Source organism: Haematobia irritans, chromosome 5, assembly GCF_050003625.1.
Source record: "Haematobia irritans isolate KBUSLIRL chromosome 5, ASM5000362v1, whole genome shotgun sequence".
NCBI classification, from domain to species: Eukaryota; Metazoa; Arthropoda; class Insecta; order Diptera; family Muscidae; genus Haematobia; species Haematobia irritans.
This window is the reverse complement of record NC_134401.1, coordinates 157,816,825-157,830,441: the sequence shown is the minus strand read 5'-3', so window position 1 is coordinate 157,830,441 and position 13,617 is coordinate 157,816,825. Positions and strand designations below refer to the sequence as shown.

The 13,617-nt window shown below is 33.0% G+C and overlaps 1 protein-coding gene across 4 annotated transcripts; it reads left to right on the top strand.

Moving 5' to 3' along the window:
• Window positions 1-4,756: 4,756 nt before the first annotated feature.
• LOC142241937 (ejaculatory bulb-specific protein 3-like) lies at window positions 4,757-13,111 on the top strand. 4 transcript variants are annotated; one of them, XM_075313814.1, is made up of 2 exons: window positions 4,757-4,910; window positions 12,363-13,111. In XM_075313814.1, exon 2 carries the CDS (start codon window positions 12,369-12,371, stop codon window positions 12,756-12,758), a length of 390 nt encoding a protein of 129 aa, XP_075169929.1. In that variant the 5' UTR covers window positions 4,757-4,910; window positions 12,363-12,368; the 3' UTR covers window positions 12,759-13,111. The 4 variants fall into 4 exon arrangements, with proteins under 4 accessions (XP_075169929.1, XP_075169930.1, XP_075169931.1 ...); XM_075313815.1 differs by having other exon boundaries at window positions 4,800-4,941; XM_075313816.1 differs by having other exon boundaries at window positions 4,808-4,935.
• The last annotated feature ends 506 nt before the right edge of the window (window positions 13,112-13,617 follow it).

Here is a 13,617-nt window from a genome sequence, read left to right as displayed (position 1 = left end):
GTGGAGTAGATTGAATAAAATTGAAGTAGCATACATTTTTGAAAACAAAACAATAGAATTCATTTTATTATACCCTCCACCATAGGATGGGGGTATATTAACTTTGTCATTCCGTTTGTAACACATCGAAATATTGCTCTAAGGCCCCATAAAGTATATATATTCTGGGTCGTGGTAAAATTCTGTGTCGATCTGAGCATGTCCGTCCGTCTGTTGAAATCACGCTAACTTCCGAACGAAAGAAGCTATCATCTTGAAACTTGGCACAAGTACTTGTTATTGATGTAGGTCGGATGGTATTGCAAATGGGCCATATCGGTCCACTTTTACGTTTAGCCCCCATATAAACGAGAAACAAATTTCATCCGATCCAGCTGAAATTTGGTACATGGTGTAAGTATATGGTCTCTAACAACTATGCAAAAATTGGTCCACATCGGTTAATAATTCAATGATTGAAACCGCTATGTTCATCGTAATTAAAGGAATAGGAAAAACAATTATGTAATATGGGGAAAATTTTTAAAATATGAAGCAGAACAAAAAGTGAAGCAGATTTTTGGAAGAAGGAGTGACGAAGTAAATTTTGTGAAAATGAAGCAAAATACTTCGATTGAAGTAGTAGCGGCAGCACTGCCACCAACCCATAAACACGGTTGCCGCAGTTGGTAGAATTCTACCAAAAATGGTAGATTTTTTACTGTTTGGTAGATTGGTAGAATTCTTTATATTTTGGTAGATTTTACAAAATTTTCTATAAAAATAAAATTTTTATAAAATGTTCTATAGAAATAAAATTTTGACAAAATTTTCTATAAAAATAACATTTTGACAAAATTTTCTATAGAAATACAATTTTTATAAAATTTTCTATAGAAATAAAATTTCGACAAAATTTTCTATAGAATACAATTTTGACAAAATTTTATATAGAAATAAAATTTTGACAAAATTTTCTATAAAGATAAAATTTTGACAAAATTTTCTATAGAAATAAAATTTTTATAAAATTTTCTATAGAAATAAAATTTTGACAAAATTTTCTATAGAAATTAAATTTTGACAAAATATTTTATAGAAATAAAGTTTTGACAAAATTTTCTATAAAAATAAAATTTTAACAAAATTTTCTATAGAAATAAAATTTTGACAACATTTTCTATAGAAATAAAATTTTGACAAAATTTTATATAGAAATAAAATTTTAACAAAATTTTCTATAAAAATAAAATTTTGACAAAATTTTCTATAGAAATAAAATTTTGACAAAATTTTCTATAGAAATAAAATTTTTACAAAATTTTATATAGATATAAAATTTTGACAAAATTTTCTATAAAAAATAAAATTTTGACAAAATTTTCTATAGAAATAAAATTTTGACAAAATTTTCTATAGAAATAAAATTTTGACAAAATATTTTATAGAAATAAAGTTTTATTATATTTCATGTTAGCCTGATAATGAAACAGGCAATTGACGTCCAAATGCATTATATCTAATTATACAATTATTTTTCGAGCTTTATGGACAGATATAGATTAAGGAACATGGTTAATAGAGCCATTGAAAAGAAAATGCCAGATACCAATCTATACACGCCTGGACTGTACATGTTTCGGTTCGGGCGAATGAACCTTTCCACAGCCTTTAGTATAGATCTGGCTGTAAGTTATATGAAAAGATGATGTACAGTGGGAGAAAAGATGATTCAATTTGTAAGAGGAGATTTCCCAAATGTTTTCTCCATAAGGAGTTAGCATAAAGGGCCCAAAATTGAGTTATCTCTCCCAGCCAGATCTATACTAAAGGCTGTGGAAAGGTTCATTCGCCCGAACCGAAACATGTACAGTCCAGGCTCTATTAACCATGTTCCTTAATCTATATCTGTCCATAAAGCTCGAAAAATAATTGTATAATTAGAAATAAAGTTTTGACAAAATTTTCGATAGAAATAAATTTTTGACAAAATTTCTTTTTGCTATAGAAATAAATGTTTGACAAATTTTTCTATAGAAATAAAATTTTGACAAAATTTTCTATAGAAATAAAATTTTGACAAAATTTTCTATAAAAATAAAATTTTGACAAAATTTTCTATAAAAATAAAATTTTGAGAAAATTTTGTATAGAAATAAAAGTTGTATAGAAATAAAAGTTTTGAATTTTGACAAAGTTTTCTATTGAAATAAAATTTTACAAAGTTTTCTTATTTGAAATACAATTTTGACAAAATATTCGATAAAAATAAAATTTTGACAAAATTTTCTATAGAAATAAAATTTTGACAAAATATTCTATAGAAAGAAAGTTTTGAAAAAATTTTCTATAGAAATAAAATTTTCTATAGAAATAAAATTTTGACAAAATTTCTATTTTCTATAGAAATAAATGCTTGACAAAATTTTTATAGAAATAAAATTTTGGCAAAATTTTCGATAGAAATAACATTTTGACAAAGTTTTCTATATAAATAACATTGTGACAAAATTTTCTATAGAAATAAAATTTTGAAAAAATTTTCTATAGAAATAAAATTTTTACAAAATTTTCTATTAAATAAAATTTTGACAAAATTTTCTTTAGAAATAATTTTTTCACAAACGATTTGGCAGACTTTTCGTAAAATTTTTATCAAGTTTTGGTAGATTATTTTCGGCAAGAGTTGACCGTACCTACCTATACACGCAAAAAAAAATTCTTTCCTCCCAAACGAAATTTTAGACTAACAAAGTTCGTTTCTCATTTGCTTTTCGCTGTAAGCAAGTGTTTTTGGAAGAAAAGTATATACTTTTTGTGATAAACGTTTATTCTTTTCCAGGATGCAAAAACAATTTCATAAAGACAAACTCAAAAAAAAAAAAACATTGTTTTCTTGCTAATTGCATTTTCCCTCACATCCACGAGGTTTTTTAGTTCTTAACACCTTTTCCTGTAATACCAAAATGTAGAAGAAATTATACGATTCTATAAATTTTTAAAATTTTTTTACCTTTTGCCTGGACGGAGAATCGAACCGCGGACCATGCACTTTGTAAGCCAACACACTAACCACTGAGCTATGTACCTGTTATGGTCATCAATAGATAAATATCCATATAAGTTATATTTATATAGCATAGCTTGCGGCGCCCACGAACCGAATAAATAAAGTTTATTTAACAGAAACAAACATTTAGTTTGGCATCGTGGAGCAGTGGTTGCTACGTCCGACTTGCATGCCAAGGGTCGTGGGTTCGATCCCTGCTTCGACCAAAGTTTTTTTTTGTTTTGTTTTTTTTTACATATATTCCAGATATGTTCGGAAGATTCCGAAAAAATGTTCAACATTACATTGTAGTATATTAAATTTTGAACTGTAAAATGTGTCTTATTAAAGACCTAAAGTCAGAAAAGAACAGTGTTTGATATAAACGAAATGGACTGTGTTGTTGTTTCAAAAATAACTTTTTTTTATTGAAAAAATAAAAATTTTGTAACAAACGTTTTTTTTTGGTGACAAAAGTTTAAAATTTTCGAAGCAATTCAAAAAGCTCTAGCAAAAGAAAAACGTTTTCGGTACACGTGTTCCAAACGTTTTTTTTTCTTTGCGTGTAAACCGCACAAAGCTGTGAATTTTTCTGGACCCATTGGTAGCCTTTGCAGTGCTTCTGGCTCCAAAATTGACAATACTGTTCAATTGCGTGCTCATTGAGCCATACATGAGCTTCGTCGCTGAACACAAATATTTGCAAAAAATGTAGATCTTAGGCCAACTTTCCAAGAGCCCATTCACCAAAAATTCTACGTTGCGGTAGGTCATTTGAAAGGCTTCACACCTAAATCCTTCCGCAAAAATTTCCACGTTATTGAGTAACAGAGGCCCAATTAATGCGAACGGCGATAAATCGATGATTTATGGTCATCATTAAGACTGGCCGATTCAGCTGCGATATTTCCTTCAGTTTGCTCTCTACGTCCAACAATGTAAATAAGCCAATTGTGTGGGCCGATTGTGCGATGAACTTTCTTAACAAAGCACACATTTTGATAATAAAATTACATTTAATTTGCAAGCGGTGTTCGTTTGTAAGATGATTCATGGTTAAATTATAGACCAAACTGAAGATGTTTGACAGTGACACAAAGCACGAAACGTGCGTTAGCTGCAGCCAAAAAAAATAATAGCTTAAAAATCACTTTATATTTAAAATATCTTACTCCCATACGAAAAATTTAAATAAATTTTAAATCTTTTTTATATTTTTTTTTTTCATAAAATCTATAATTTGTTTTGAATTTTGGAAAATTTCCTTTAAAACCGTTTTTTTTATTTTTATTTAATTTTTTATTAATTTCGATTAAAACATTTAGAGTTTCAATATTCCGTTTAATATGAGTTTCCCAACAAAAACGGTAACCCTATTATAAATATGTATTTATGTTTGTCAGATAATCCATTTGTCCTCATATATGTACATACATATGTGTTGTAAATCTTAGAGATCACCCTGAGTTGAGATTAATTTACTCACTCTGTACAGAGTACAAACAAAACTTGTACTTAATATCCGATTACTAAATCCCAATGACCGGCATACGTAAGCCTCTCTCTTTCTCTAGTTCCCAACTATGATCTCACGCTCACTCTCTCTCTCTCTACTCGTCTTCTCATTTACTTGGCTGAATAGTGCTTGCAAAGTTTTCAGCAACTGTAAACAACATTCGACCTGGCATCGAACAAACACATACATATTTTTGTTTTTCATTTTGGCCTATAACAGTTGACCAGGTTTAGTTGAACATAATATAAAAGCTGGCTAGAAATTGAATCTTAAGTTAGTCGTTTGTTAGCAGCATTCAACTGAACAATTATTTTTATACTCTCACCCAATTAGAGTTACTAAACTTCTTTGGACGTTACAAAACTTGTAAGTTTTGGCCTAGTCTTTCCAAGTGCGTGTATGTATAACAGAGTGCGTATGTGTGTGTGTGTAGATGGATTTCGCAAAGTGTTGTTAACTAAATCAATGACCGAAAAAAAATGATTACACAAAAACAAATATTAATGGTAGACTTTTAAATTAAAAACAAAAAAACCGAGATTTCAAAGAAGTCAATTTCGAATGTTGTAATAATCATTGAAAAAATGCATATCATTGATTGAAATATAGTAAATATTTGGTAGTTAAATAAAATGCTAAAATTATAGAATAATTTGAAATTTTGTAAAAAAGTACTTTTGTATTGTTTAGATGTCTTAACATAACATCAATAAGTATTTGCCTCCCATATCTCAGAAGAGGGACAAAGAATACCTTACTCATATTAATTAGCTCAGTCTGATTCTATTTTCACCTCAAGGATAAACCCAATCACCCAAAAACTTTACATTTGCCAGTGAATATAATTGAAATAAAAAACCTCCGTTATTCAGGGACAAAGAAACTACTCGAAGATTTCTGTTTAACACTTATATAATATATTTGGAACCAATCAAAATATGATTCTACACAGAATTAAATTAAAGTTTAAATTTGAATTCAATTGAAAATTTAATTACTAAGTTTTAATTAAAGCCATAATTAATAGAATTAATTAGCTATTCAATTAAATTGAATTGAATTAATGTTTTATTTGATGATTGCTTATTTGAATTAAAGCATAATTCGGAGCCACCGTGGTGCAATGGTTAGCATGTCCGCCTTGCATACACAAGGTCGTGGGTTCGATTCCTGCTACGACCGAACACCAAAAAGTTTTTCAGCGGTGGATTATCCCACCTCAGTAATGCTGGTGACATTTCTGAGGGTTTCAAAGCTTCTATAAGTGGTTTCACTGGAATGTGGAACGCCGTTCGGACTCGGCTATAAAAAGGAGGTCCCTTGTCATTGAGCTTAACATGGAATCGGGCAGCACTCAGTGATAAGAGAGAAGTTCACCACTGTGGTATCACAATGGACTGAATAGTCTAAGTGAGCCTGATACATCGGGCTGCCACATAACCTAACCTAACCTAACCATAATTCGATCAATTAATTTCGTGGTTTAACATAACACAATTTTTTTCTATGTGGGGAAAAAATAATTTGTCCCTATTTAGTCATAGTACAAAAAATATTGACCTAGAATCGTCTGAATCCTAACTATTCGTCAGTTCACATATTTGTTATTTACAAGAATTTATAGTTCCTAAACGAAGAATTTACAGATTAAACGTACAAGGACGAGAAGATTCTCAAAATAAATCTTAATTTAAAAATAAAGATTAGAATAAAATTTATGCAAAGACTTTTACGGGAGGAGGAGATACAACAAAGATTATTAACTTAATTAATCCTTAATATTTAGATATTAGATTACCAGTTCATTTTTTTTTATCAATTTACATCAATCAACAGCAAAATTACCTGAAGCCATAACATTTGTGGAAGGACACAAGTTAAACAAATAATTATAACTTTCTTTTAATAAAAATTTAAATTTATTCAATAGAATTTAATTATTAATATTGTATAAATATCGTGTCCTAAAATGTAGATTATATTTTTTTTATTTTAGGTTAGGTTAGGTTAAAGTGCCAGTTTCAGCCTCACTGGACTATTCAGTCCATTGTGATACCACATTAACTAAAAGTACCTATTACATATATTTCCAGGTTTTTACCATTGCTCCGATTATTTTGTTGAAAGAACCTGATTGTTCCGAAAACATTATCAGTCTGCTTAAGTTAACATTTTCAATTCAATTCAAACATTTATTTAATCAATTAAGCCCTCTTGGACCATACATTGATAGCTTTGAAAAAACGTACAGCAAACTAAAGAATTTACAAATGCAAAGGGAAAAAATCATAATAATACATTTTCCAGGTCCTTCAGTCTAAACTTATATGCCCCTAAAATTCGCTTACGCCTTACAGAAAATGCATACAACACATGCAGTAGTTATTATACTTCTCGCCAATAGTTTTTGCAAACTCACCTATCAGGCAGCGAACTGTTATAACAGATATTAGGAGTGATCTCTGATCTCATGAAAACACTAGCATATCTATTGTGCGGTTTAAGTTCCAATGGGGCCAGATTAGCTTGGTGTCGCAACGACACTGTCATTGCAACCATTGCAATTCTCCCATCTGGCATTCGCCATCATAACAGCCTTCGCACGCAGTATGAGATTACAGGCAGTCAGTAACATACCAAAAGATTCTAGTTCCCTTCAAATATGTAAAGTATTTTCTAGCCTTAGGTTAGGTTAGGTAGCAGCCCGATGTATCAGGCTCACTTAGACTATTCAGTCCATTGTGATACCACATTGGTGAACTTCTCTCTTATCGCTGAGTGCTGCCCGATTCCATGTTAAGCTCAATGACAAGGGACCTCCTTTTTATAGCCGAGTCCGAACGGCGTTCCACATTACAGTGAAACCACTTAGAGAAGCTTTGAAACCCTCAGAAATGTCACCAGCATTACTGAGGTGGGATAATCCACCGCTGAAAAACTTTTTGGTGTTCGGTCAAAGCAGGAATCGAACCCACGAACTTGTGTATGCAAAGCGGGCATGCTAACCATTGCACCACGGTGGCTCCCAGTTTCTAGCCTTTATAACTTATCCTTTTCACAGTTCCCTGGTATGTTCCTGTGGCCAAGCACCCATATAAGGTGCTGACTGCTCTGCCATCTCGTTGAGAGATATGCGGCCGTCTATGGCCGTTTTCGAGTTAAGGGACACAGAGTTTAAGGATTTTATTGCAGGTTGACAGTCTGAACATGCACCCTACGGGAAATTGGTGCAAATTGCCACTGACGGACCTATCACAGAACTGATACTTGTGCTCCAGTTAGTTGTAATTTTTAAATAGTCGTAATTTATTTATTTCCGTACTCGCTTCAAAAATTTCTTCAAACGTTTTTTTTTTCATTTCGGGTTCGATTGAGATGCCCAAATTGAAACAGATTTCTAAGAGTTTGTCCGAGACTGGTTCCTGAGGACCTGTATATGGTGTGCTCCTGCTAAATTGTCCCAGGTCGTGTCATTTGGGATGAGTCCAAGACGCGCTCTAAAATGTAAATTTACCCCGCCTATGACAAAACCATGTTAAAGTAACCGGTCCCTTCCATACGTTTTGACCAGAACTGGAACTGGTCCATACACACCAGGGACTAGCCGTGTACCGGTTCTGTGGTTGATCCATTTCCCGTAGGGCATTTATGCCAACATTTGTCGGAACATTACTGTTAATATTTATTGCTAATATTTCAGCCCGAAAAACACTACAGTGATGTGGTAATCTTTTCGCTATTTTAAGTTCCAGGTCTTTAGAATATACTCGGAAACTCATATTTCCATCCAATTTGGAGTTATCGGTGTATATAATCATTCCTCGGGGTCTGTGTGCATCATGCCTCATAGTTGTGGATTAGAGTTTCAAATTTCTTATCGAAAAGCGGTTTCGCTAGAGTATAATCCGAACTATGACAGTCCTTTTCCCGACCACAGTGATAGCTTGCGCAATCGTATAGCCGTTATTGCAGCTGACTGTTTGACCAATATGTCTAAATGCAATAGATGTAACATGACATTAAGGGAATCTATTCCTGTCTTACTGAATGCTCCTGAGATACACAAGCACGCTATTAGCTGAAGCACGCAGAGAAGGAATATGATCACCACAAACATGTTCCAAGAGCAAAATGTTACTTTTTCACGGAAAACATGTAGCATGTTTGTCGAAACCATATTCTTTTCTCGGAAATTATGTATCTGATTTCGGAAAGCATGTTATGTTTGACGAGAAAAGAATATTTTTGCGACAAAAATGCTACATGGTCGCTGTGAAAAAGTATCATGGTGCTCTTGAAACATGTTTGAGGTGATCATATTCCTTCTCTGGGTGAGTGTATCTAAACTTGTCAGCTGCTTTAGCCAGCAGGTTGTGAGGGATGACACGAATCCGAACTATCGGATTTGTGTCCACTTAGACCATAGTTGGTTTATTGTGGTTCCTCAAACTTCTTTCCATCTTCCTCTTCGTGTCTGTCTCGCTCCGGCCGGAATGAGTCCAATCTATGATAATGTATCTTTCGAGTGAGCCTAGGTCCTCCACCCCGATGCCTTGATGAAGGCGAGAATACTCCTAAGGCTGCATTCTCGCAAGTCGGTCATAGTCTGAAAGAAATAAGAGCCCACTATCTTGTTTCTTCTGAAAGATAGTGCTGGATACTGGCACAGGAAGTGAAATGAATCTTCCGTAGCATCGGCGTCCAGACACCACCTACAAATTTCATCATTCGCTACACAAATTCTTACCATATGTTTTCTCAGAGTGTTGTGTCCTGTTATGATACTTATTATCGGCCTCACTTCCTCTTTTTGCAATGGCATCAGGATTCCAGAGTTCCTAATATTATTCTCGTCCCATATCAGTTTCGTTTGTTCATAGTCTATAGAAGAAGTCCATCGTCTCTTTCCATAAATCTTCATATTTGCTATTGATCCTGTAAATAAACAAAGAAAACGGAGGAAAAACGTCCTAAATGACGTTATCCATGCCACATGCGCATTCCTTAGTCAATATATCTGCCTCTTCTTCTCTTATAGGTCTAACTAATGCCCTGTAAAGCCAATGCACAATGGCTTCTCTCGCCCTTTCTTCAATATCAAGCTGAGGCTGAACGCCAAGGTATTTTGCATACTCATCAAAAGGAATTTGAATATCCCCTAAGGCGATGGACTTAACTGTGGCAATTTTGCGTTCTTTACAGTACATAACTAGTGTTGCCTTTTTTATTTACTCTTAATAGAAAAAATTAGCTGAAAAAGTATAACATGTTGGCTGATAAGTCCCCGGCCCAACAAAGAAAAACACATTTTTTTTGTCAAAATTCGTTTTTATTATTCAACATAGTTCCCTTCGAGAGCGATACAACGATTATAACGACCTTTCAATTTTTTGATACCATTTTGGTAGTACTCCTTCGGTTTTGCCTCAAAATAGGCCTCAGTTTCGGCGATCACCTCTTCATTGCAGCCAAATTTTTTCCCTGCGAGCATCCTTTTGAGGTCTGAGAACAAGAAAAAGTCGCTGGGGGCCAGATCTGGAGAATACGGTGGGTGGGGAAGCAATTCGCATCCCAATTCATGAATTTTTGCCATCGTTCTCAATGACTTGTGGCACGGTGCGTTGTCTTGGTGGAACAATACTTTTTTCTTCTTCATATGGGGCCGTTTTGCCGCGATTTCGACCTTCAAACGCTCCAATAACGCCATATAATAGTCACTGTTGATGGTTTTTCCCTTCTCAAGATAATCGATAAAAATTATTCCATGCGCATCCCAAAAAACAGAGACCATTACTTTGCCAGCGGACTTTTGAGTCTTTCCACGCTTCGGAGACGATTCACCGATCGCTGTCCACTCAGCCGACAGTCGATTAGACTCAGGAGTATAGTGATGGAGCCATGTTTCATCAATTGTCACATATGGACGGAAAAACTCGGGTGTATTACGAGTTAACAGCTGCAAACACCGCTCAGAATCATTAACACTTTGTTGTTTTTGGTCAAATGTGAGCTGGCGCGGCACCCATTTTGCACAGAGCTTCCGCATATCCAAATATTGATGAATGATATGACCAACACGTTCCTTTGATATCTTTAAGGCCTCTGCTCGATCAACTTTATTTTACGGTCATTCAAAATAATTTTGTGGATTTTTTTGATGTTTTCGTCGGTAACCACCTCTTTCGGGCGTCCACTGCGTTCACCGTCCTCCGTGCTCATTTCACCACGCTTGAATTTTGCATACGAATCAATTATTGTTAATTTCCCTGGGGCAGAGCCCGGAAACTCATTATCAAGCCAAGTTTTTGCTTCCACCGTATTTTTTCCCTTCAGAATAAAGTATTTTTTCAAAACACGAAATTCCTTTTTTCCATTTTTTCACAATAACAAAAGTTGCTTCACAAAAGACGCTCTATCTCACAAACTAATTGACTTACTGACGTCAAATTTTGACACGAATCATTTGAAGGTTGGTACTATATAAAAATAATATGCATTTAATACTAGCGACGCCATCTATGTGTCGGACCGGGGACTTATCAGCCAACCTGTTATATAAATCTGGGATGCAAATTTCAATTAACGAATTTCCCAACTTCTTTTTGAAATATATACATATGGAAATTCGCTTTCCCAACTTGTGGAATTTATATAATTTTGATCTAAGTTTGAAAAAATTCCCGGAGTACTTTAGAAACAAGGAACCTTCTAGGTCACTAAACTAATTCATCTTTTAGTTAAAAATACTCCAATATGATAAATTTTAAAATCTTATTTCGTGTTTAGACCAACTTTTGATCATCTTTTTATGATAGGTTTCTTTTGGCTGTTTTGGTCTATTTTTTAATGCAAGTATTACTTCATTTTTCTTGAACGAAGGTTATGAAAAATCCATCAAAACACAATTGAAAGCTTTCTTTTTATGAAGTTAAAAAAAATAATTCATAATTTTGTTCAAATATTAATATTCCTTAATGTAGTTTAATGCATCTCTCATATTAGGTTAGAATAGATGAAGAAATTCTCACAAGCATCACGGGTTCTCAGAGTGTTAAAGATTTATCTATTATACATTTAAATTTATTCTAACAGTAACTAACTTGGTAATTTAATTCTGCATTTAAAACAATGGTCAATGTCACAAACTATTTTGATATTTTATATACGAGAAATACGATTAACTTCAAAAATGACAAACAGCAAGTTTTCTCAGAATTCACATAAAGTCAAGTTCAATATGAAAATTAACGTTACTGAGAACTTAGAACAAGGACAATGCTACTGTTTACTTGAAACATAAGCAGCACATATTAAACAAGTTTGAATGCAAACTTTTTATCAGACCACATTAAATAATAGACGGCAAAGTGATGGGACCAGTTTTCAAAGTGAATCAGCTTAATTTCAAGTTGAAAACTGTTTTGAATTTAAAATACTTTCAATCGAAAAGATTACATTACAGTACAGGTTTTTTTTTCAATCACCATACGATGATGATGCTTCAACTCAAACTCAATTCCAATGCTTAATTTATACAATGTGTGAATTGTGGTTACAAGTACCGCTAAAAGTCAAACCCTTGATGATAACTTCATATGAGTATGTAGTTGACCTTGCATCATTTTCTCTACCATGGATCCAGTTAGCTTTTGCAATATCCATATGGGAAGTCACTTAATGCATACCATCCAATAACCAACCACTTGACCAATTGAAATTCATTTATTATTGAAAATTTTTATTAAATTTTTGATTTTGATTAAATTCTGATAATGATGGTGATTTTCTTGTTTTTTTTTTTGTTGAAATTTATTACAGGTAACAATGAAACTCTTTACCTTTGCCTTTGTTGTCGTGGCCTCCATGGTCATTGCTGTTTCAGCCGATGAGAAATACACCACCAAATACGATAATGTTGATGTTGATGAAATCTTGAAATCGGATCGTCTCTTTAAAAACTACTACAACTGTTTGATTGACAAGGGCAAATGTACTCCAGATGCCCGTGAATTGAAGAAGACTCTTCCCGATGCCCTCAAGACTGAATGTTCCAAATGTAGCGAAAAACAGAAACAGAATTCCGAAAAGGTTCTACATTACATTATTGACGAGAAACCAGAGGAATGGAAGGTATTACAGACCAAATATGATCCTGAGAAGATTTACTACAACAAATATAAGGGTGAAGCCCAAAAACGTGGATACAATGTTTAAAGATCATTGGCCTTGTGATTTGCCTAGATTGTAATGAATTTTTGTCCCCCCCTCCCCTAAACCACAAATTATATCCATCCATTCACTCTATGAAATACTCATTGTAAAGTGAAAGAGTATATTCCAAATTGAATTTACATATATTTCATAAAAAAAAAAAAAACAAATAATATTTTTTCAAAAATATAAGGAAACGCTTGTTAAACAACCACAATGGTTGTTTTCGCCCCATCAAATATCGCTATGTTTTTAGCTTTTAGACATCTTGAGTTTTTTTCCTAATTTAGTAAAAATGTCGAAAAAATTCTATTGGCTGTTATGAACTTTTTATTAAAGATTTTTTTAAAAAACAATTTCTCCAAAACTTTTTAATGGACTCGAAAGGTAAGTTACTACTAGAATGGCTGAAAAAAAACTAGAATTTGGCTCTTGTCTAATGGATGTTGAGATTGATGTTTTTCTCCTAAATTTACATGTATATTAAATTGAGAATGTATGTATGTGGGGGTTTACTTTAAATATGCATTTAGCTCTAATAACTGTATGTTGGGGTTTCTCCATGGAGTTATAGAAGAGAACATTGTGATTGACAATGACAATCACAACTCTTTCTCCCACTATATCGTTGATAATTATCGGTGAGTATTGTTGTTGTTGTAATTCTAATGGGAATACAAATAAGAAAACATGAAACATGTATAAGAAAATCGATTGATCATATGTAAAATGTATTAGGGTGGCTTTTATATAAAAATTGACAAATTCAATATGAAAATAAAATTATAGGTAGTGCTAGTGTGGAATATAAATTCAAGATTAAAGTCTTCAAATTGATAACCCAACAAACAATTCATTAATT